Below are 21313 nucleotides of genomic sequence, written 5' to 3'. Positions count from 1 at the left end.
ATGATTGAATTCTGTCTGTTCTGGGGGGACATGACCTTATAAACAAATAAGAAAATAACTGATTTACACAGGAGTTGACTCGCGCCCTCTCTAACGGTCCACTGTCTCGTGGACATGCTTTTAAGAAAAAGAAGTCTTGCTATACCATATAATGCGAGAACTTACCTCAGCAAATTGCGAAATGCCAGGCGAGTATTTCCTGGCCAAATTGTTTTTCTGGGTTATTTCTGTGCGCACTGAAGCAAGTGCTGAGGCATCCACTGTGACATGAAAGAAAAACGTGAAAAAAACCCAACCGTTAGTCCAGTCCATACTCAACAATCTTATAATTGCGCAAAAATGGATTACCTGGCACAGAGCTCGCGATCTCAAAGCTTGCACAAGTGAGCACGACTACAAACAGTCCTCCGAAGTTATCCCGATGCATTTTAGCGGCTAAATGAGGATTCGAATTTGGTGTAACGGATTATAAATTTTGAAATTGATACGATCTGTGAAATGCAATATCTTTGCTGACAGCCCAGCCGGAAATGTTCAGAAAACGATCCAATCTCGAGCGAGCCCTTGTATGAACGGTCACGAATTCTTGATCTCTTGGAATTTACAGCTGTGGGAGCAGAGAAAATATGCGCACTTTCTTGTGCTGTTTCTCTTTTTATATGGGATTTAAAAAATCATTGTTCAAGGCGTCAAGTCCATTATTCAATTGTACTTGCAAATTTCTGGTTTCCACGGAAACATATAACACATGTTTTACCGAATCTGTTGTTCAGCGTCACGCTCGGGCAGTTTGAGAAATAACCCTGTCTCCTTCCCTCAGTATATTTGTTTATAAGAAGACGTTTCTCCAGCTCAGTTGGTTGTATAACTTTAAGTAAGTTTACTCCCCAAAAGGTTCAGGAATTTCTTTGTGAGTAGAGCACTTCTATGTTCACATTCTTTAGAGATACCGTCACTAACCAAAGAGTTTTCTTCTAAAAAGGCGCGTTAATTGGTTCGAGTAGATTCATGATGAACTAAACAATAACTGTTCAGACAAAAAAAGCTCTTTTCTGTTTTAATTAGTGGAAAATATAAACTGAGGTCCGAAGTAGTCGAGTATTGAACGACTCAGTCTAATTCTTCAACAGGCCAAAAAGATGTAATTAATTGGCGTCAACCGGCTTAAGGTACATAATCTAGAAATATTCCGAAAACAAAATTGCGAAAGAGTTGTTAAACTATATTTACACTGAACGTTTTTGATCATTGAGATCATCATTGGAGTGTCTCACAGGGTTTTCTTACAACTTAGCTTAGGCCTGAATAAAGATTACGTAATTCCCATAGGGAGCCATGTTTAATACTTGAACAGAATGAAATGATATTAAAAACTTAGACTGGATTGAATTTGTTTGTTAAGTTCGAGATGGAAGCGTGCGATCAATCATTTCAATTCACATTTTTCTCTCTAGGACGTTAGGTAATCTTTATTCAAGACTGATAATGATGTAAATGATCAAAAACGGTAAATGTACATACTTTCAACGGCTTTTTACCTAAAATTCTTTTACATATTTTTACTCAGCAAAATGTCCACATAAGCTAGAAAGTGTCACGTTCATAGCGACCATCAAAACAGCTAATTAAGTTTAATTTTTTTCCTCCAGTGAGAGCTCACTTAACTCACAGTTATACCGTCAGCTATGCGAGCTGACGGTATAACTCTGTGTATAACTTATACCAGTGACGGATCATGCCATCCTGGGACGAACTTGAGAAAAGGACGATAGCTCGTCTAATAATTCGTCAGTGTATAAATACGGCAAGCTCGTAGCTAGGGGAGGGGGGTCCTGGGGTGCCCTTGACCCCCCCCGCCTTTTGTAAGCCTTTTTTAAGCAAACAACCTACAAGAGGTGACATGATAATCTGGTGAGTACCCTCACTTTGACACAGTGTGACCCCCCCCCCCCCCCTTTGAAAAATCCTGGCAAGTTCGTCTTGACATACGAACTACGTGGATAATTCGCCTGCACGGATGATCCGCCGTTTGCTCGTTTACGCAGACTGAATCATCAGACGAACTACCGTTCTTTGTCCAAGTTCGTCCCAGATTGGCATTTAGTGTTTAACTGTGTTTATTTTCTGTTGACTCAATAAATTTAGATGTAGATGTATTTATATTTCACGGATGATTCGTCTGGACAGATTAGTGATCCGTCTCTAGTATACTATGGGTGCGTTCCTTTAGCATGATCTGGCTGATCAGGATCAGTGATCCAAGATCACTTGGATCATGGTTCATCAAAGGAACTGATGAATCCGTGACCAGAGTGGATTCATGGGTTCCTTTGATGCAGCATTATCCGAGTGATCTTGGATCACTGATCCGGCTGAATCACCCCAAAGGAACGCACCCATAGCACTTTTATCGAACCAACGTTTCCCGGGTGACCCGCAATCGGTTATGATAAGTAGCTGCGTGCGATATTTTGATCTTGAAGAATAATAAGACAGTATCAGAGAGGTTAAAACGTATTCTTAGGTTATGTTGCTTTTGGATTTGTAAAGCGGGGAAATTAAGTCACGACAAAACAATTTCATTTTGGCTCCGTCTGCGTCGATGCCGAATTCAAATGGAAAACGCTTCTTTTTTAAAAACTTGATTTTCTGTCGAGAACTCATCTGTAATGAAGAGCAGGGATAGGCAATCGGAAAAAGTGAAATGCAAAAACCAGCGGAAAGTAATTACTAAAGAAAACTTTTTTAAAGGTAGGATTTCAAGTTGCATTGTTAAGTAGGAACCAGAATGATGTCATCGAGTCAGTAATCTCGAACATTGTTAAAAATCTAATCCACCTAACCGCCAAATATGAACGAGCAAGTGCCGCTATGAAATAACCACTAATCACCAACCGTCTATTCTTCTGTAGACAAACCTTGTTTTGGTTTTTTTCAGGGTGTTCCGCGTGGATGATCTAAAGATGCCAATGACGACACGTGACTAGTATCATTGGTATTTTAAAAAAGACGTGAAGAACGTCATTGGTGTAGTGACGTCAACAGACTAATCTATTATTTTCCTTTATATGAAATTTCAAAACTCATAACGGTCGGCGCTGCCCAGTTTATGTTGGTATTTGAGTCAAAAATAACTTTTCCTTTACCTCGGGGATAGCCTGCAGAACAGGTGGATTAGCGGAAGAGAGCGAAACGCGATACACGAGCGCGGAGCGCGAGACGAAAAAAATCCGTCGAAAAAAATTCGTCTCGCGCTTCGCGCTCGTGGTCGCGCTCGTGGTCGCGCTCGTGGTTGCGCTCCGCGCTCGTGTATCGCGTTTCGCTCTCTGCCCCGCTAATGTAAGCTACCTCGGGAATGGTTCAATTTCGCCCCGGGGCTTTCACTAGCGACGGTTTATCTTTCAGGTCCAGTACCCTGCCGGTTCAAATTCCAAATACTCTCTAGGTCTCTCCACCCCGCCACGATCACCCACCTTTCCAACAATTATTCCAAATTTCAGAATTGAATTTTTGACTTCAACTTTATGGCTTCCATCACCCAATAACTTGTTTAATTTTTGAAATAAAAAGTGATTCTTGCAATATATTTAGAAGAGCAAAGTTGCCTTTGAAGCTTAGTCTTTCTGTACTTCTTTTGTACACAATCTTTCAGCCTCCGCCCTGGGCATTTAACTCCGATATACCAGTTCTCTTGAGATTTATTTTCGAAATGCCCGTTTTTCCTATACCTTAGGCCGCCCCGCTTATAAGCCCTCCCCTTTATAGGCCCATCTAACTGTATGTAAACTAAAAAATGCATCCGGATATAATTAAGCCCCCCTCTAGCTTTCCTTTAATAGTTTTGAATTTGTTTTGTTTATTTCGATCAAAATGTGAAACGTTTTTATAATTTTATAATGATATAATTTATAATTCGGTTATAAGCCTACTCGGACATAAGCTCTTCCGTTCATAAACCCATCTAAAAGCTCTGATGAAGTTGTATACGGCCCAGGTACCCAGGCAGTGGCGGATCCAGACTTTGAGCTAAGGGGGGGACGGTTATGTTTTACTTGCCTTGCCGGCTTTTCTTCTTTCCGTCATTTCTTCTGTTTTCACCCAAAATAAGGCGGGAGTGGAGGGGGCCCTATTTATTTTCTGCGTAAATTATATGTCACCATACATGATGTCATACATAAATAATCTTTTTAAAGTTGCTCTATAGCCGCTGACAACAATAAGTGGCGGCTCACACCACAGCGAGCACGCTTCCTGCTTTCTCTCAAAATGTCGGCTGAGTTTTATCTTCGCTACTACGTTGGACACAAAGGGAAATTCGGCCACGAGTTTCTGGAATTTGAGTTCCGACCCGATGGTAAGGAGATGATGCAACAGCTGATTAGACTATGAAAGCTATTATTGAAGATTTTTGCTTCTTTTAGGTAAACTTCGGTATGCAAACAACTCAAACTACAAGAATGATGTGATGATTCGAAAAGAGGTTAGTAAGCTTACTTAATGCTAATTTTTTTATCTTTCCCGTGAAATTTACTTTGTAATGGGGTCTGATTCAACTGTTACCAAGTTACTTTGTCTTTTGTATCACCAAAGAAGTGGCTAATCACAAGTAGCTTCTGTTGATGTTGAATCGAAAGAGCCATAACTTCAGCTTACATGTAGCAGCCATTCGTGAAGCTGAAGATTTATACTTTGACTCACATGCAATTGCGCATGTTTAGATGTCATTAATTTATAAAATTCTATCAGCTTGAAAATCCAAATCATACAAAAATTCGCACTGTATTCGCTCATAATAATTATGGTGCACGACCCATTTGAATGCTTGGTAATCATGTGCCAGTTTATGCAGAAGTTCTTTATTAATTTCAGTATTGAACTAAAAGGCTATCTGCACTAGGCTCTAAAAGAAATTCATGGCAAACGTTTTTCTCCACCAGTTTTGTTTTTATTTTAAGTGTATTTGCTCTTAAAGAATATCAGTAAATTATTTGCTGATCACAAAGAGTCAGTCACAAGAAATTGAACATCTGCTGTTCACACAAAACAACAACTTAACTAGGTTGTTTTTCTACAAACAGAAGGTGTTCAAATATTTTCCCTAAAATTAATGATTTGACAGATTTGTCAGATTTCACACTTTGCAAAAATTCCCCTAGCCAGATAGGACCTAAAGGTCGACTTCCACAGTAATGTAATTTTGTCGGTGAAAATGTACAGGTACATGTATAAATAAATTAAAAAAGCTTGGATGGTTAGCTTGTATTTGTGAAAAAAGTTCAACCTCATTCAACTTTTCTTATGGGTGTGAACTACACATACAAAATTTCCTCAATAATTATATTTACAGCGATCATCATAAACTTGCGCATATAAGCTTGCATCATAGTAGAAATCTCCCTTAAAGTACAAGGATTAACAATAACAACCTGCGGATAGAACTTGACTTAGCCTACGAGCAGTCCCTCTTTTGCTTAGTCCGTCATACGTAATGTGAAAGAAAACCACGAGAAAAAAATGGCCTTGTGAACTCCTAGGAGCGAGAAGCATGCGAAAGTTTCAAGTGGAAGTCCAGTTCAGTCTTTCAAATGAAGGGCAGAAAGGCCAACTGTAAACATATTCTAAGAATTTCACATAATTTCTTTGCGATGCTGTTGACCTCTTGGTAAGTGATGAAGTCACTGACACGCTCACATTCGGGTTCATGGTGAAAGCTTTGCCAAACAAAGCACTTGATAAATGTAACTCTTTCCATAGCCTGTTGGCAGAATCGCAACATCGAACATCATGGCCTGTCAGAAGCAACTCCAAAGCTTTGATTTGTTCCAGTTCCAAAGCTTTCACTAAAGCTTTTTATTTTAGAAAGTGAGATAAACATTCCCGTAAGATGTCACATGTATCTTGAATGTTGACAATGTATTGTCAATGCTCCCCACATAAGCCAATTTTTGCATTGTTAGAGCAATGCATAATTCAAACCCTCTGGCTTAGTTGGTAGTCCCTCCTTTTGGGTGTGTCTCACCCCCAGGATTTCACACAACATTTTTTTTCCTCCTGGTTTATTTACAATCTCGCTCAACGGACTAAGCGAAAGAGGGACTACTCTTAGTCTAAACTTGATTTCCAATATAAATCAAATATACAGCATGTAATACCATGCTTGATTGAGAGTGATACAAGTATTTACCTAATGGTAAAAGACTATGGCTGTTTGATTACTAAACTCAGTTGAACTCAATCATTATTATTACATGTATAAAAATAGTTCAGTTATGGGGAGCTAGGGTGATTAGTTTGGTGTTGGTTCTTCTCCTTGTGCCACTTGAGGATTTTCCCTTCGTATACAAAAACCAGTCTTCCAAATCCTAATGTGGTCTTGTTGTTCTTAATGAGTGTATGAGAGCTTTTCCATTTTGTCAAGGATGAATGATCAAAATTCAATTTACTTTAAAGCAAAAAATAATTATAGCTACATTAGTTGAACTTCGTTGAGTACAAATACAGATATTAGACAATACTTGATGCTTTACGAAGGCCTGGTGGCCTGACTGTGCGGGACTCCAAAAAAAAAGTTATCCAGGATTTACAGTAAGCACTGGTCGTGTTTTGTTGCATTTTTGGGCAAGATGTTTTGCTCTCATTTTGCCTTCATTGCCTCAGGACAATAAATGAGTACACCAGTGAGGTTTTAGTACTGTTTCTCTATATTTTTTGTTTATAGGCGTTTGTTCATAAGAGTGTTATGGATGAGCTTAAAAGAATAATTGAAGACAGTGAGGTTTGTGATGCATTTTTGTTTTTGCCAGAAGCTTTTCCATATTTTCTTTTGAAACTGATATTTAAGACTGTATGTAAGGATATTTACATGTACAGTGTATGTGACTTGTTCCTCTTGGGATAATGTTACTCCCTTCATTAGCTTGGGTCTCTGCACTCTGCACTCATTGGAGCCTGAACTTTTTTGGCTTTGTTAAGTGTTGTTACAGCATGTTCATATCACATATCATTATGGCTAGCGAGTCTTACTACTCAGCATTCTTGTATGTTCCCTAACTTTACCTGCTTCAACATCCCTTCGAAACATCAAACTTGCTTTGTGTTTGATATCATTTCCACATGGTAGTCATGTAGATGTACTTTGTACACATCCAGCATTTCAGATGCAACATCCCTTCATTTTATATACATGTAGGTGGAAAAAAATATTTTCAAAACGCAAAATACCATCTGGTAGTAATAAGGCTCTCCACTTTTGAAGAAATGTAAGCCCAAGACTTACATGTGTGGTCAGAATTTTACAGTTATGTAACTAAATGGCATTGTTTATTTGTAATTATGGCTACTGTTTGCCAGGCTTCATTGCATAATTTTCATTATTTGTACACAGATACTGAAAGAAGATGACACATTTTGGCCTCAGCCAGACAAAGTTGGTAGACAAGTAAGTGGGTTTAGTACTTTCCAAATGCATGCTAGGAATACTTTGTTACTTACTTACTTAGGCCTCTTTGCGCCATGTGGTGCATAAGGCCCCCACAAGGTCCCTCCAATATTCCCTGTCCTGGGTGGTCTTTGCAGCCTCACCAAGGTGAGGCTCACCCTTTCGCTCAGTTCTTTTTCGACTGACTGTTGCCATGTCAGTGTGGGCTGCCCGTGTTTGTGAGTTCCTGTTGTTGTCCAGTACATGGCTTCTTCAGTGATGTTGCTTGCAGGCTTCCTCAAGGCATGGCCTATCCAATTCCACCTTCTTCTAGCTAGGTCTACCATACATACCTTGGAACAAGGTATGTACCAATGATGCATATCTTGGAATAAGGTTCATGTAAAATCCATACAAGGAAGGAAGATGGAGTGGCCTAATGGGCATGGTTAGTTCATTGGATCTTCGATGGAATTTGCTTACTGTGAATAGGTGATTGTTACGTAGGGAAAAAAAAAAAACAACAACAACAACAAAAAAACGAAAGCAGCCCTTGTACATGTATGTGCCCTGGCTTGGACCATTCTTTTGTATAGTTGGGGAAGACACTTGTGCCTCTTGCCACACAGGAATATAATCGAATTCTGTTGAATTCTTAGAGCAACACAACAAATGCTGGCTGGAGGTAGAACTAGTGTCCTATCCAGGGTAGAAACATTTGTAACAGCTTTATGTTACAGAAACTGGAATTATTTCCAGTGGTGCAGACACCTTTTTCTCAGCACAGACCTTTTCCCTTACCTTGCAGGGAATCACGCACGTGGTCTAGTGAGTGTGACATCCTCCTATAAGCATACTCAAACATGGATTTTTTTCCAATTTACAGGAACTTGAAATTGTGATGGGTGATCAGCATATCTCATTCACAACATCTAAGATCGGTTCTCTCATTGATGTCAATCAATGCAAGTATGTGTTGACTTTTGCTTGCATAAAGTAGAGCCAGTAGCTTCTCAGTGTCTTTCATTTTTGTAGAGGTCTTGTTTATTCCAGAGTTGTGAATATTGCAATGTACATGTGTGCCATACGTGTTCAGTGTGGACATTACGTACTTTTTCAGTATAAATGAGAATATTCTTAATGATCTCAGGAGATGCCAAAACAGACAAAGAATTGTTAATATCTGTACTACATGACTATGACTCTGAAATAGAGCCAAAATATTGTAAAAACCTGGTTTTTAATAATGTTAACAATCCTCAGACTCGTCTTGTTTATGTTCAATTCAAAACTGTCGGATGGTGCTGGATTTTGGATTATCTGTCAAACCATCAGATACACATGTTAGGGGTTCATCATGCAGTTGCTTCATGTCCTTTTATTTTAGGATCTTTTGTTGTCCAAATTTGATCATTCTCTTAAACTGTTCCTACTGTTGTTGTGCACATGCCCACACTAATTTGAGCTCCACTTTTCAGATATTCTGTTTTGTGAACACCACACAATTTGTGGCCCGTGACAGTGTCAGTATGAAATAATGAGGATGGAATGTAGTTGGTACAGTTCAGTTACACTGTACATGCACGTTTTCTCACACACTGTACACCTAAAATGGTTTTGTGATTATGTGGATGTTTTGCTGTTATTTTGCAGAGATCCCGATGGCTTGAGAAGTTTTTATTATTTAGTTCAAGACCTCAAGTGTATGGTGTTCTCTCTTATTGGCCTTCACTTCAAGATCAAACCCATCTAAATGCTACTACGCACTGTTCTGTGAACACTGTTGGTTTCAATGTTTATGCACTGACTTCATCTTTATGTCTGAAACTTTCTTCCAACGTTCCTTGCCTTTTATAATTTTCTATTATATTGGTAAATGAAAAAAAATTAAGCACACTGCAAATAGGCCAATCTGAGTTACCTTGTGCCTCTGTTTCAAAACGAGTCTTCAAGCTAAACCTTTCATATGAAAATGAGTTTGATTTGCATGAAAATGAACCTGTAGGCGGAACACATTTTCATATGAATGGTTTCGCTTGAAGACTCGTTTTGACGCAGAGGCACAAGGTAACTCGGAAGTGCGCAATTATTCCTCCCTGTTTTGCTTATAAATGTGTTTCTGGTTTTTAATTCGAAAGCTACAATACTACAGTAGAAAGAAAATCTAAGTTAGTAACAAATCTTCAATTTATATGGTTGGGGTACATGTACCTCTGTTTGCCACTCAGTGTCCCACTCAGTGTGCTGTAGCTTTCAAGCTTTCTGATGTTAACAATATTTGTAAAGAGTTCTTGAGTTAGTACCACAACTTGCTGGTAAATGACATACTCGAATTTAAACATCTTGCTCTTATATCGTCTTTGATTGTGTACACAGATATTCAGCAATCCCTTTACAACAACTCACGCATGTAGATTTTGTCTTGAACTGATCTTAGCTCCAATAAAGTGATAGATCTTTGCAAATGCTTTATTTTGAAAAAGAGGTATACAGCTGTACGGGAATTTGTAATTCACTAAATGAGCAATAATTTTTTTACTCTATGGCTGATCACATATCGTCCGCAATTACCGCAACGCCTTGTTATTTTATTTTTGCAATTCATGTAAGGTTTGTTATTTTTTACAAATGGGCAGGAAACATCGAACGAATGAAAGGGCTTGAATCATCCTGTTTTCTCTTATGTTTGTCGAAAAATCCCTGGACACAAATAATAACAAAACAACCTTATCTCTCTACTCTTTTAATCACAGTGTAACTTGAACAGTGTTTACAAACTTTTCTTTGCAAACATTGAAAAGTGAAAAAAATCAGAGCTCTTAAAACATCACTGGTCTGATTTTCATCTCAGCTCTCTTCACGGAGTAGCTATATCCTTTCCAGGTTCCCCAATTGACACCGTGAAATCCCGAGTGTTTTCCGTGATGATAGTAACCGTTCAGGTTGGAGTTGTTACAGCCATCGTACCACCAGGCTCCCTTACGTAGCACAGCACAGTTACTGCTACTGCTGTCATTATCCTGATCTTTGGTTGTAAAGGGGTGACCACGATGATAAGAAAGAGAATCACCAGCAGTTCCTGAAAACAAAACATGAGAATTCGACCTCACAGACACTAATGGATAAAAGTTTGAGTATTTGTTTTTAAGAATAGATAACAGAACATCGTGAAGGACTCTTCTGAGAGTTCACTCATTGTCTATCAGACAATCGAATCAGAACACTCAACAAATTCGAAATATTTCAATTTACTGCATTTTTTTTTTTTTACTAAAACTGTTAAATTTACCTGAGTAAGTTCCAAGACTCAGCTGGTACTTAGTCTTCTCGCTGGTAACTGCAAACATGTCGTACTCGGCGTAAGCAGTTTTGCCTGTCGTGTCTTCCAGATCTACTCGAAGCCTGTTCTTTGTTTTCGTCAAGCGGTATATCTTGTCCAGTCCCAGCCAAAACTCGCCATTCAGGTTACCGAAGCCATTCTTGTAGTCGGCCCAGCCGCGGTAGAAATCAACGGAGCCATCCAGTCTCTTCTGGAACACTGTCCACCGGCCACCGGCTGTTGTTTGGTCACAGAACACATCAAAGGCACCTGAACCATCAGGGTCGATTGTATAAACACCACTGGTTCTTTGACCGGATTTGTACAGCTCAGCACAGTCTTTCCTAACTGTCGACAAAAAAACATAGGAGATTGATTTATCATTCAGTTAAAAGCGAGCAAACTTGCTTACTGACTTGGTTCATGACTGAAGTCTTAACCCGGGAACTGAAGCATTAAATTTTACAAATGAAAAACCTTTGTGATTGACAGATTTGCTAGTCATTGAGACCTCTGTATTTTTTTAAAGGAAATTAAAACAAAAGAAATCACAGCGAGGTTGACTCCAGATTTTCTTTTATTTCCCTCAGCCTTGGTACCATGTCAGAATTTTAAAATCAAAATCTCTACTTACTTTTAGACTTGGTTTTGTTTTTCTTTAGAACGTCTTTTACTTCAGAGAGTTGTTTGTTCATTTCTAAAAGGAGAGCTTCAATGTTCTTGTTTTGTTCTGTACAAAGAAATACAATCTAGTCAGAACAAATTGCACATTATACTATAGGACTGAATTTCCGATTTCCCATTGCAATCAATACAGAGGCGCAGGCCTGACGCAGTGATGGTCAGTGATGAGAGCGCTCGCTCCCTGCCAATGAAGTTTGGGTTGGAATCCCCGGTGCCCTGTGCTTTGAATTGGTTGTCGTTTCTTGATCTAGTTCCGAGAGTTTTCTCTGGGTTCTCCTGTTTTCCACTTTTCCACTGTTAAATTCCACGAAATCCGCGATCTGGCTAGTGCGGGAACGAATAGCCGCTCCGTGGATATGTCCGACTACTAATTCTCAATTGCATTTACATTCTACAATTACCTACAACAGGATCGGCAGATCTTAGGGCAATTTAAAGGAAATGCTCTCAAATGTTCTACCACACACAAAAAAGGAAAATTAAAACTTTCAATAGGGATAAACAGATCTGTACCTACCATTTAATAACGTGGTGTTTCCTTTGAGGATGCTGATGTCATCTTGCACTTGATTAAGTTGTTTCATCATTTTTTGAAGGATGGCTGCCACCGTCTTGTTTGACTCTGTAGGTAATGAAGTTTATAATCTAAGCAAAGGGTATTTAATATGTGGGAAATCGACCATAACTGAACGTTATTATCCTACCGAAGTCGGTGAAGAAATTGCTCCACACGCTTCCCCACTGAGGAGAATTTCTCAAAACATCATCCGATCTGTACTTACCTTTCTCCGAAGTCTTGTTGCCTTTGAGGATGTCGATGTCATCTTCAACGTGAGTAAGTTGTGTCTTCATTTCTTGAAGAAAAGTTTCAATCTTCTTGTTTGGCCCTGCATAGAAGCTGTTGTAGACGTTGTTACAACGCTTTGTGGCTGTAGAACTGACTGGGGTGCTGTTAGCGTTATTTCCTGGCTTAGCTAAAGATTGACCAGCCACAAACAACACCAAGAACAGCAAACTGTAACGAAAACCAGAGGAAACACAAGTCATTGTGCGAATTCAATGAAAGTCCAACTTAACCGTAGTTAACTGTGTTGCGGACTAGGGAAAAAAGCGCATGTGACTCACCTTTATTACAACAAGAGGTTTGCGTCACTGAATTCATTGTAAGACGTTTTTTCATGTTTTCCACGCTGGAGCTAATGGAAAATCGTTTGTGCAATATTTGACAGTTCCATAAAGATGATGATAGTTTCAACAAGCAAATAGCCTGTGAACAGGTTCCCAAAGTGGGCTAGGGCCGTGGCAAAAAAATGTAAAAGTACGTTTTAAATAACAAGAAAAAAAGCAAAAATAAAAAGCAAAGTAGGAAAAATTCGAGAGGCGAGCGAGCACTCCCGCAGACAAGAAGAGTGGGAATGAGGGCTGATAAACTTTATTACGCAGAGACAAGACGGCAAAGTTGAAGACGTTAAATAGTAGCTGACATTACTGGCTTTCAGCTAAACTTTGAAATGACTAGGTCACTACTTTACATATTAAGTTGGGTAAGCAAACATTTTGGAAATTTAGAGTCCATGTTTACATGCAGTTTTTTTTATCCGAATATTGTTCCTTTTTTTCCTGACGAGTTACAATTGGAATATTCAAGACTGTCTAGCAAAAGTTTTCACTTGAAAGTGATTTTGAATAACGTGAATCACCAAATCGATATTTTTTTTCAGTTTCAGGCGTCCTGCCTACTGTTAATATTCAATTCCGTTCATCACTATCAAGTTCTATAAACAAGAGCATCTAGTATTTACCATGTCAACCCAATTACTGACAGAAAAAAAATTGAAATAATTACTAGAATAAGTTACAAGAACAAGGAGCCGGAGCACTAATTTCAACCGACCTAAAATGATCATAAAGGAAGAAAAAAGTTAGTAAATTAAAGACACTGGGTTTGCTAAAAATTGTCACTTTAGTAAAGCAGATTAATGAAGAGCATTTTGTTGCGACTGATGTGTTTAGTCAATGAGTCGTTTGTAATAATTGCAAAAAATTATTTCTGTACTAAACCCATAAGATTATGTCACCTTGATGGCGTTCTATAATTTACAACCGAAATTTGTGTTTTTTCTGAAAAGATTAGTTCATTTTGCGGGGATAAAGATATAATAAAAAAAGACTAAACGAAAATAAATAAAAGATTTCAAAACGTAAACATCAAAGTGACAGTTTGGTGAGTCCGTCGCCTTTTCGTGTTCGGAATATTTAATCAAAACTACTGAGAATTAGCTAAATAAAATAGGCTTCGATTTAGTGGAAATTACCGTGATTTAAGCTACAGTGTCGAAGGCCAATCGATTCTTTCTGTCGATTCTGGGTATAAATTGAAGGAGAAAACGAGAATTAAAGCTTGAGTTTCATTTTACCTGCTCCTTGAGGAAATGATACAAAGAACACATCTGAAATGCTTTGGTAATCCCCATAAAACATTTCGTTTCCCATCGTCCTCTCTAATGTAAAAGTGAGTCAGCTGATCGGTTGAAAAAAAGTCAAATGAAAGCGGGCAAAGAAGTGTTAACAAATTATCGAATAAATAATTCCAGGCGAACCTTGGTTATTTTTCTCCTTCACTGCCATTTTGTGTAGAGCTATTATTACTCTAAAAGGCGTTCAAAGAAGTCGTCATTAGGGCTGATGTAGATGTCAGAGTCACTTGAAGATGTGCATGACGCGAATTAAAATTAGAATAACCCATAACAGAGGGAATAGGCAATGAATGAATCACATTTTTCTTACTTTTCAGAAAACGCTGGATCAGTAAGGTGCGATGGGAAACAAAACATGGGGATGGCTTTTTCAGCCAATCTCATTGAACATACCTTACATCCAACGATTGGCGGGCAGTATTCCTGCATTCCGGCATTCATTTTAGTGGCTAGTTTTCGTAAATTAACTATTTTTTTTTTTTCATATATATATATATATTTTTTTTTACAGTTCAACTACTTACATTACTTATGGGACAATTACGTACATCACTTACTGGATAATTACTATCAATACAATTACTTACATTACTTACACTACAATAAGTTACATTGTATTAATCAATTAATTAATTAATTAATTAATTAATTAAAAAGACTACTTACTACTTACATACAATACACGTTACTTACAATACTGACAAGTGCAACACTTGTTAAGGTTGACCTACAGTACAATAATATCCGTGCACAGTGTTAGCCTTAGGGTTTTCTTAATTTTTTTTTTTTTATACAGTTGCTTGTTGGTAAATACGTTTAAATATTATTATCACCCACTTAGATTTCTAAAGATTATCATTTGACGCTGCTCCAGTTTTGAGACTGTTGTAACATGCCAGAAAGACAGAGAAATGTTTCATTTCAGGGGGCAAGTTGCGTGTCCTACACGACCATATATAATATCTCGCCACAAGAAAATTAAAATTAAGTTTCTGTTTATTCTTTGATTTGTCTGGCCTTAGGCCTAAGACTATATTTAAAGAAAGGTTGTATGTTCTCAACGCAAGATTTTGGCTTACAAGAAGCTCCTTAAAGTTTTGCCAGAAGGTAGAGACAACTCTACAGGACCAGAAAAGATGAATTAGGCTTTCCTTCTCAGTTTTGCAGAAACTGCAGAGATCGTTATCTTTTATTCCTACTTTTTTAAGAAAATCATTAGTCGCCAGTCGTCTATGCAGCAATTTGAATTGAAATACAATTAGTTTTATAGATTTTGTACACTGAAAAGATAGCTGGTACGCCGCACTCCAGTCTATTGGTTCATGGGCTTCAAAGGCACAATCCGTAGCCCATTTTTCTTGACTCTTGGTTGGACACCTTTGTTTAAGACCAATTATTTTTTTATAGGCCTGTCTGCTTGGTTTACTTGCTTTCATAAATTTCGTATAAAAGCTTTCGTATTGTATATTTATATTATTGTGTAAAGGTATTTTGATTTTTTTTAAAGCGGATAACAGCCCATAAAAAGCAAGATAATTTGTTTCAGTGATACCATACCGATCTTTGAATTCAGAAAAGGATAGGAAGGTGTCTGAATCTTTCATCAAATGCGAAACCCTGTTGATCCCTTTTTGCTGCCATTTTTTGTAGAAGATTGGTCTGTTATCGATTCTTATAAGGGAGTTGTGCCAAAGGCTCTGAGAGCGAAAATGGTCTGTATTATTCTCGTAAGTGATTTCAGTCCAGATATTTAAGATTTCCACAATAAATGGATAGGATAAATTGACATACTTTGGCAGGTCTTTTTTGCTAAGGTTGCCGCTGAACAAGGCTCTGCCACCGTAGTTCCGGAGTTCTAAGTCAAAAAAAAGTTTCCATTTTCCGTGATTGTTTACATCAGTATATTTTTTGACCCAGGTAGTTTTCAATCCTTTATTGAAGGATTCAATATCAATCATTTTTAAGCCGCCTTTTTCATAGTCATTAATCATTACTTCCCTCTTAATTTTGTCGCCTTTGCCGTTCCATAAGAAATCATAGAAGAGCCTATTGATTTCCCTTAAGACACGGTGATTAGTCGTGAGGGGAGACAAAATGTATACAAGTTGGGACGCAATTAAACTTTTTAGAACAGTAATTTTGCCAAAAATGGTAAGTCGACGACACTCCCAACAGCTTAGGCTATTTTTTATTTTTATCAATTTTTCGTTGTAGTTCAGCTCTGCTGTTAGGTCAGGATTAGTCGAGAACCATACTCCAAGAGCTTTGGTCTTTCCTTTAACCCATTTTAGGTCTCTTTCTGGGCATAATTTGTCTTCTTTTTCGGCATTAGCACCGATCCAAAGGGCTTCCGTCTTTTTGTTATTTAATTTAAGGCCAGATATCCGTTGAAAATTATCCAATATATGCAGAGAAGATGTAAGAGATTCCTTGGAACCATCGAGTATTAAAGTGGTGTCATCTGCATACTGACTAATTTTTATTTCATTTCCATTCACAAAGATGCCTTTGACATTTTGGTTTTTCCTAATTGCATCCGCTAGAACCTCAACACAGAATAAAAAGATACGGAGAAAGGGGGCAACCCTGCCTTACTCCTCTTTCGAGCTTAAAAAAGTCGCTGGCCCATCCGTTATTGAGGATGCAGCTTTCTGTGTTATGGTAGCATAGTTTAATCCAGTTGATTAGTGATTGTCCAAAGTTGTAATATTTAAATGTTTTTTGAATGAAAGGCCACTCTACTGTATCAAATGCTTTTTCGAAGTCAAGAAAAAGTAAAAGACCAGGGGCTTTGTTAGCCGTTGCGTAATGAATTATACTGTCAATGAGTCTAATATTCTCCCCGATAAACCTATCTTTAAGAAATCCAGTTTGATCATTATCTACAAGGTTCGGTAGAACTTTTTTTTAGTCTATTTGCAATAGCTTTGGTCGCGATTTTGTAGTCGCAGTTCAAAAGAGTTATTGGTCTCCAGTTCTTAATAAAGTATGGTTCTGCATCTTTTTTGGGGATTAATTTAATGGTTCCGCGTCTCTGGGTTACCGAAAATTGACCTGTTTGATATGCAAAATTAATCGAATTAACAAGTAAATCCGACAAATCGTTCCAGAAAACTTTATAAAATTCGGCAGGTATTCCGTCTGAGCCTGGTGTTTTATTTGTTTCTGTACTTTTTAAGGCTTGTAAACATTCCTCTTTGGTCAGCAGGCCTTCGCATGACATTTGCTCGTCTGGGTTCAGTACCTTAGTATTATTCTCGTCGAAAAACATGTCATTAACATAAGTGTCGTTGATATTCATATGAGAGCTATATAGATTTCTGTAAAAGGATTCACACTGATTTAGAATTTCTTTGTCAGTGTTTACTGTTTCATCATCATTAATTTTTAGCTGACTTATTACTCCCTGTTTGTAGTGCCTTTTTTCCATGTTTAAAAAGTATTTTGTATTTCTTTCTCCCTCATTATACCATCTACATTTCGATCTTAAGATTGCACCTTTGGTGCGGTACTCAATTATATTCTCCAATTCTGCCTTTTTTCTTTCTAATTCCTGAGCCCCAACTTGTTTTGCATTTTCCTCGTCGCTTGTTGTTTCCATATATATTTGCAAGTTGTTAATTGCTTTTTCTAGCTCTCCTTCCCGTTTTAAAATTTTAGCTTTTTTGGCAGCTGCATATTTTAATGATTGTTCTCGGATTTTCATTTTTATCATCTCCCACAATAATGCGTGGTTCACAGTGTCATCATTTTGATATTCTTCTTTAACAGCTTGAATTGTTGATTTTATTTGGTTAACGTATTCAATTTCATTCAAGAAAGAAGTATTAAGTTTCCAAAAGCCTGGTCCTCTTGGATTCGAATGAACAGCTATACTGATATCGATCATTGAGTGGTCTGTTTTGTATCCTGTCAAAATATCGGCGCGCATGACATTACACATTAAGCTTTGACTAACAAGAAAGAAGTCTAGTCGGCATTGAATTTCGGGTTTCCGTCGGCACCAAGTATATCTTAGGGAATCGGGATGTAGCACTCTCCAAGCATCAATTAAATCTAAGTTTTCCATAAATTCCTGAACGATCCTAACTGAATTATTGTGTGTTCTTGCGACGCCACCTTTCTTGTCTTTATCTAAATTAAGCACTAAGTTGAAATCGCCACCAATAATTACTTCTTCACATTGAAAATCTGATAAATGCTCGAAGAAGCCTTCGAAGAAAGCCGCGTCATCGTCGTTGGGAGCGTAAATGGTGGCCAGCGTTATATACTTTTGGTTGGTTTGGATGTCACAAATAATGAATCGTCCATTAGGATCACAGTACACTCGTTTCATTTCGAAATCGAATGTATTATTGAATAGAATTGCAACTCCTGCCTTAGCGCCCGTACAGCAACTAAAAAAGGATTTGTACCCCCATTCTGCCGACCACATAGTGGACGTGCTCTCGCAGCAATGGACTTCTTGTAAAAAATAAATAGAGCTGTTTTTTGCCCTGAGCCAAGAGAACATTTCCCTTCTCTTTAGCATGTCTCCCAAGCCTCTTACATTAAGAGAACATATTTTAAGATCCATGCATCCTCAAAGTGTCTAGAGATAAAAATTATTCCTGGGAGCAGCTGAAGTGTCACAACCATGTTGAAGATAATGCGGGTGCTTGAAATTAACGGTTTTCTATAATGATCCTTGAACAAGCTAATTCTGTATATAAATGGGAGCTTCCAAACATCGGAAGCAAATACTGATCTAAAAGCTAACCACAAGACACGCTCATACAAAGCGACTATAACAAGTATAAAGCTTGGACAACCTAACACATAATTACAAAACAAAAAGCTAAGAACGAATATTGACTGCTTACCTACCCAGTGCATCGAAGTTTTTGTTTGGGCAGTTTCACACCATCGGTAAATAGCGTGTTTGATGTTCCGCTCCTTTTGTGGCGGCTAAGGATGTAATTAATTCGTCTTGTTTTTGCAGCTTATCGAGCTTGTGTTTAGTAGAAATTTAAGTGGCAAGTATTAGGTGAGAAAAGGCATGCAAAAAAAAAAAAAAAATAACCTGTCCAAAATCTACATATGTAAATTTGAAAATTAAGCGAAAGGCTCGTCTTGAGAAATAAATTTTCCATCAATATATAATCTGTCCGGATATTTCTTACTGAAAAACGCTGTGTGACCCTTCTTCCTTGCATCTTTAAGTTTATCTCGCTGTTTTTTCCTTAAGTCATAAAGTTCCTTTGGAATATCATCGAAGACGGAGAAATCTTTTCCCTTCAGATGCTTGCGGGCTTGTGACATAACTTCTTCTCTATCAGTATAGCGCAGAAATCTAGCAATAATTGGTCTAGGACCTTTATCATTTGGCTTACCCAGACGGTGGATCCTTTGGAGCTCTATCCTGTAAATTAACTAACTGTATAATGTTTTGACATCATACACATTCACTAAAAGTACGCGTTTCAGAGGGTACGTTTCCCCTCCGAAACGTGAAACGTTTCGGAGGGGAAGAGGGGAAGCGGGAGATTAAATGCCCAGTAAATGTGAGAGTCCCGTTGAGGCCCCAGCAGGAGTGGCAGGGGTGCACTCTCCCCCATATCCAAAAAATTCAGATTTAATTAAAGTTTAAACCTCTCGTCACTATCAACGAAAACGTCATGTAGTCAAGAGAGACGTCATGTGATCGTTCACAACCTCGGACCCAATCTCTCTCAAATTTTGGTCAGATTATTATAAACTAACTTTTAAGATTCTCTGAATAACTCAATTGAATTCGAAGGAGTTCACAAAATCCCAACCCGAGTACGCGAGGAAAAAATAAATCACCCAAGACCGATAATTGCCAGGGTATCTTTCTTCAAAGTTAAGCAACAAATCAAATCGCACATCAGGCACCTGCCAAGGGGAAAAAGGCTTGGTGTGGCTGATGACTTCCCGAAAGAAGTAGATGAAATAAGAAAGGAGCTTCACCTGGTGCTGAAAATGACGAAGAGGAATCACAAAACGGCTTTCTTCAACGACGAAAAGCTTATTATTGACAAAGCTGTTTACCGAGGACCCGAAACAAAACAAATTTACACTCTACGGTCGAACCATGGACAAAATTTAATTTTGTTAATCATTTAGTACCTCTGTAGAGCAGTAGGACGGCTTACGTGAATCTCAGACAGGAGAGTTCGCCCCAATTGCTGAAAGGTCACGGAAAGTCCTGGAATTTTAAAAACTCAAAAGAGTACGAATCTTGTTTCCAGTGGTGTGGATCACTTTTGCCTGAACATGGACCTTTTTCCTTACTATGCAGGGAATCATGCACTTGAACTAGTGAATGGGACATCCAGCTAAAGCACATTTAAACATATCTTCTTTTTAATTTGCAGGAACTTGAAATTGTGATGGGTTTATGTGTTGACTTTTGCTTGTGCATTTCCGAATTAGTATTGAGAATTTGTGGTACATCAACAGTTTTTCATATTTGATGCTTTCCTTGTCTGACAGTGTACTGACGTTGTAAGGAGTAATTGCATGTCAATTAATTGATAATTATTATTACTTAAAAAATTTCTGTGACCTGTGACAGTGTCAGTATGAAATAATGGGGATAGACTGTAGTTGGTACAGTTCAAGTAACACAGTGTACTTGCACGTTTTCTCGTACATTGTACATGTAATATGGTTTTGTGATAATGTGGATGTTTTGCTGTCATTCCTTGCCTTTTGTAATTTCCTTTTTCATTGATACTGTACATCAAAAACAAATTAAGCACATAGCGCATTATTCCTCTCCGTCTTGCTTATAAATGTGTTGTGGTTTTTACTTCCGAAGTTAGTCCTGCAGTGTAAAGAAAATCTGAGTTTGTAACAAATCTTCAATGTATATGGGTGGGGTGAGTAGGTAGGTGGGTGGGTGGGTAGGCAGTAAACACTTCTGTTTCCAAACTCAGTGTCGCATGTTTATTATTATACAGTACATATCAGTTTGATATGTGCGTCAGCTTTCAAGCTTTCTGATACTTTAATTATTTGTAAAGAACATTGGAGTTAGTACCACAACTTGCTGAGAAATGGTATATTTGATTTTAGCCACCTTGATCTTATACTCTCTTTGATTGTGTACATAAATATTCAACAATCTCTTTACAAACGACTCGCACATGTAGAGTTTGTGTTAAACTTTTCCTAGCTTCAACAAAGTGATAGATCTTTGCAAACAAACCTTGTTAATTAAACGTCTTCAACATGCTTTAATGTGAAAATAGAAGTAAACAGCTATACTAGAGAAACGGTGAAATGTGGCATATTTGGCTTGCACACCTATCGTTCAGTGGGTTCCGTTCAGCTCAAACCTTTTCCGGCTGAAAAGGAATGAATAAAAGAGGGAACTTACAAAAGAATAGCAAAGGTAAGGAGGGGGAAACT

General features: G+C 38.0%; 4 protein-coding genes across 4 annotated transcripts in view; 1 reads left to right on the top strand and 3 right to left on the bottom strand.

Moving 5' to 3' along the window:
- LOC110047107 (uncharacterized) overlaps nt 1-662 on the bottom strand; it is a 6740-nt gene extending 6078 nt beyond the window's left edge. The window contains exons 1-2 of the mRNA XM_020752840.2: nt 349-662; nt 166-260 (exon numbers count right to left, since the gene is read on the bottom strand). Of these exons, the coding sequence (XP_020608499.2) occupies nt 166-260; nt 349-427 (174 nt within the window). The 5' untranslated portion in view covers nt 428-662. The remainder of the gene's footprint in view (nt 1-165; nt 261-348) is intronic.
- A 3549-nt stretch (nt 663-4211) lies between these two features.
- LOC110047097 (protein mago nashi homolog) lies at nt 4212-9882 on the top strand. The gene is made up of 6 exons (XM_020752829.2): nt 4212-4354; nt 4422-4480; nt 6719-6775; nt 7385-7438; nt 8304-8386; nt 9071-9882. Exons 1-6 carry the CDS (start codon nt 4267-4269, stop codon nt 9168-9170), a joined length of 441 nt encoding a protein of 146 aa, XP_020608488.1. The 5' UTR covers nt 4212-4266; the 3' UTR covers nt 9171-9882.
- Nucleotides 9883-10144: 262 nt separating this feature from the next.
- On the bottom strand, nt 10145-12800 carry LOC110047215 (microfibril-associated glycoprotein 4-like). The gene is made up of 5 exons (XM_089276590.1): nt 12203-12800; nt 11938-12042; nt 11371-11466; nt 10707-11084; nt 10145-10496 (listed from the first exon to the last, which is right to left on the bottom strand). Exons 1-5 carry the CDS (start codon nt 12465-12467, stop codon nt 10237-10239), a joined length of 1104 nt encoding a protein of 367 aa, XP_089132716.1. The 5' UTR covers nt 12468-12800; the 3' UTR covers nt 10145-10236.
- Nucleotides 12801-14693: 1893 nt separating this feature from the next.
- On the bottom strand, nt 14694-16043 carry LOC149118762 (uncharacterized). The gene has a single exon (XM_089276582.1). The coding sequence runs from the start codon at nt 15886-15888 to the stop codon at nt 14743-14745; it is 1146 nt and encodes a 381-aa protein (XP_089132708.1). The 5' UTR covers nt 15889-16043; the 3' UTR covers nt 14694-14742.
- Between the last annotated feature and the right edge of the window lie 5270 nt (nt 16044-21313).

The sequence above is a fragment of the Orbicella faveolata genome, unplaced genomic scaffold, assembly GCF_042242905.1.
Source record: "Orbicella faveolata isolate gen_17 unplaced genomic scaffold, um_ofav_v1 contig_1, whole genome shotgun sequence".
Lineage (NCBI taxonomy): Eukaryota > Metazoa > Cnidaria > Anthozoa > Scleractinia > Merulinidae > Orbicella > Orbicella faveolata.
The sequence above is the reverse complement of the archived record's forward strand: the minus strand, read 5'-3'. Positions and strand labels throughout refer to the sequence as shown.

Excerpts from the sequence above, each read along its gene's own strand:
- LOC149118762 (XM_089276582.1), bottom strand. The coding sequence starts at position 15,888 with ATGATTAATGACTATGAAAAAGGCGGCTTAAAAATGATTGATATTGAA.
- LOC110047215 (XM_089276590.1), bottom strand. The coding sequence starts at position 12,467 with ATGACTTGTGTTTCCTCTGGTTTTCGTTACAGTTTGCTGTTCTTGGTG. Across the intron at positions 11,085-11,370 it reads AAACAAAACCAAGTCTAAAA|TTAGGAAAGACTGTGCTGAG; the intron begins GTAAGTAGAGAT and ends TTTTGTCGACAG. Across the intron at positions 10,497-10,706 it reads GAGTCTTGGAACTTACTCAG|GAACTGCTGGTGATTCTCTT; the intron begins GTAAATTTAACA and ends TTTTGTTTTCAG.
- LOC110047097 (XM_020752829.2), top strand. The coding sequence starts at position 4,267 with ATGTCGGCTGAGTTTTATCTTCGCTACTACGTTGGACACAAAGGGAAA. Across the intron at positions 4,355-4,421 it reads ATTTGAGTTCCGACCCGATG|GTAAACTTCGGTATGCAAAC; the intron begins GTAAGGAGATGA and ends TGCTTCTTTTAG. Across the intron at positions 4,481-6,718 it reads ATGTGATGATTCGAAAAGAG|GCGTTTGTTCATAAGAGTGT; the intron begins GTTAGTAAGCTT and ends TTTTGTTTATAG.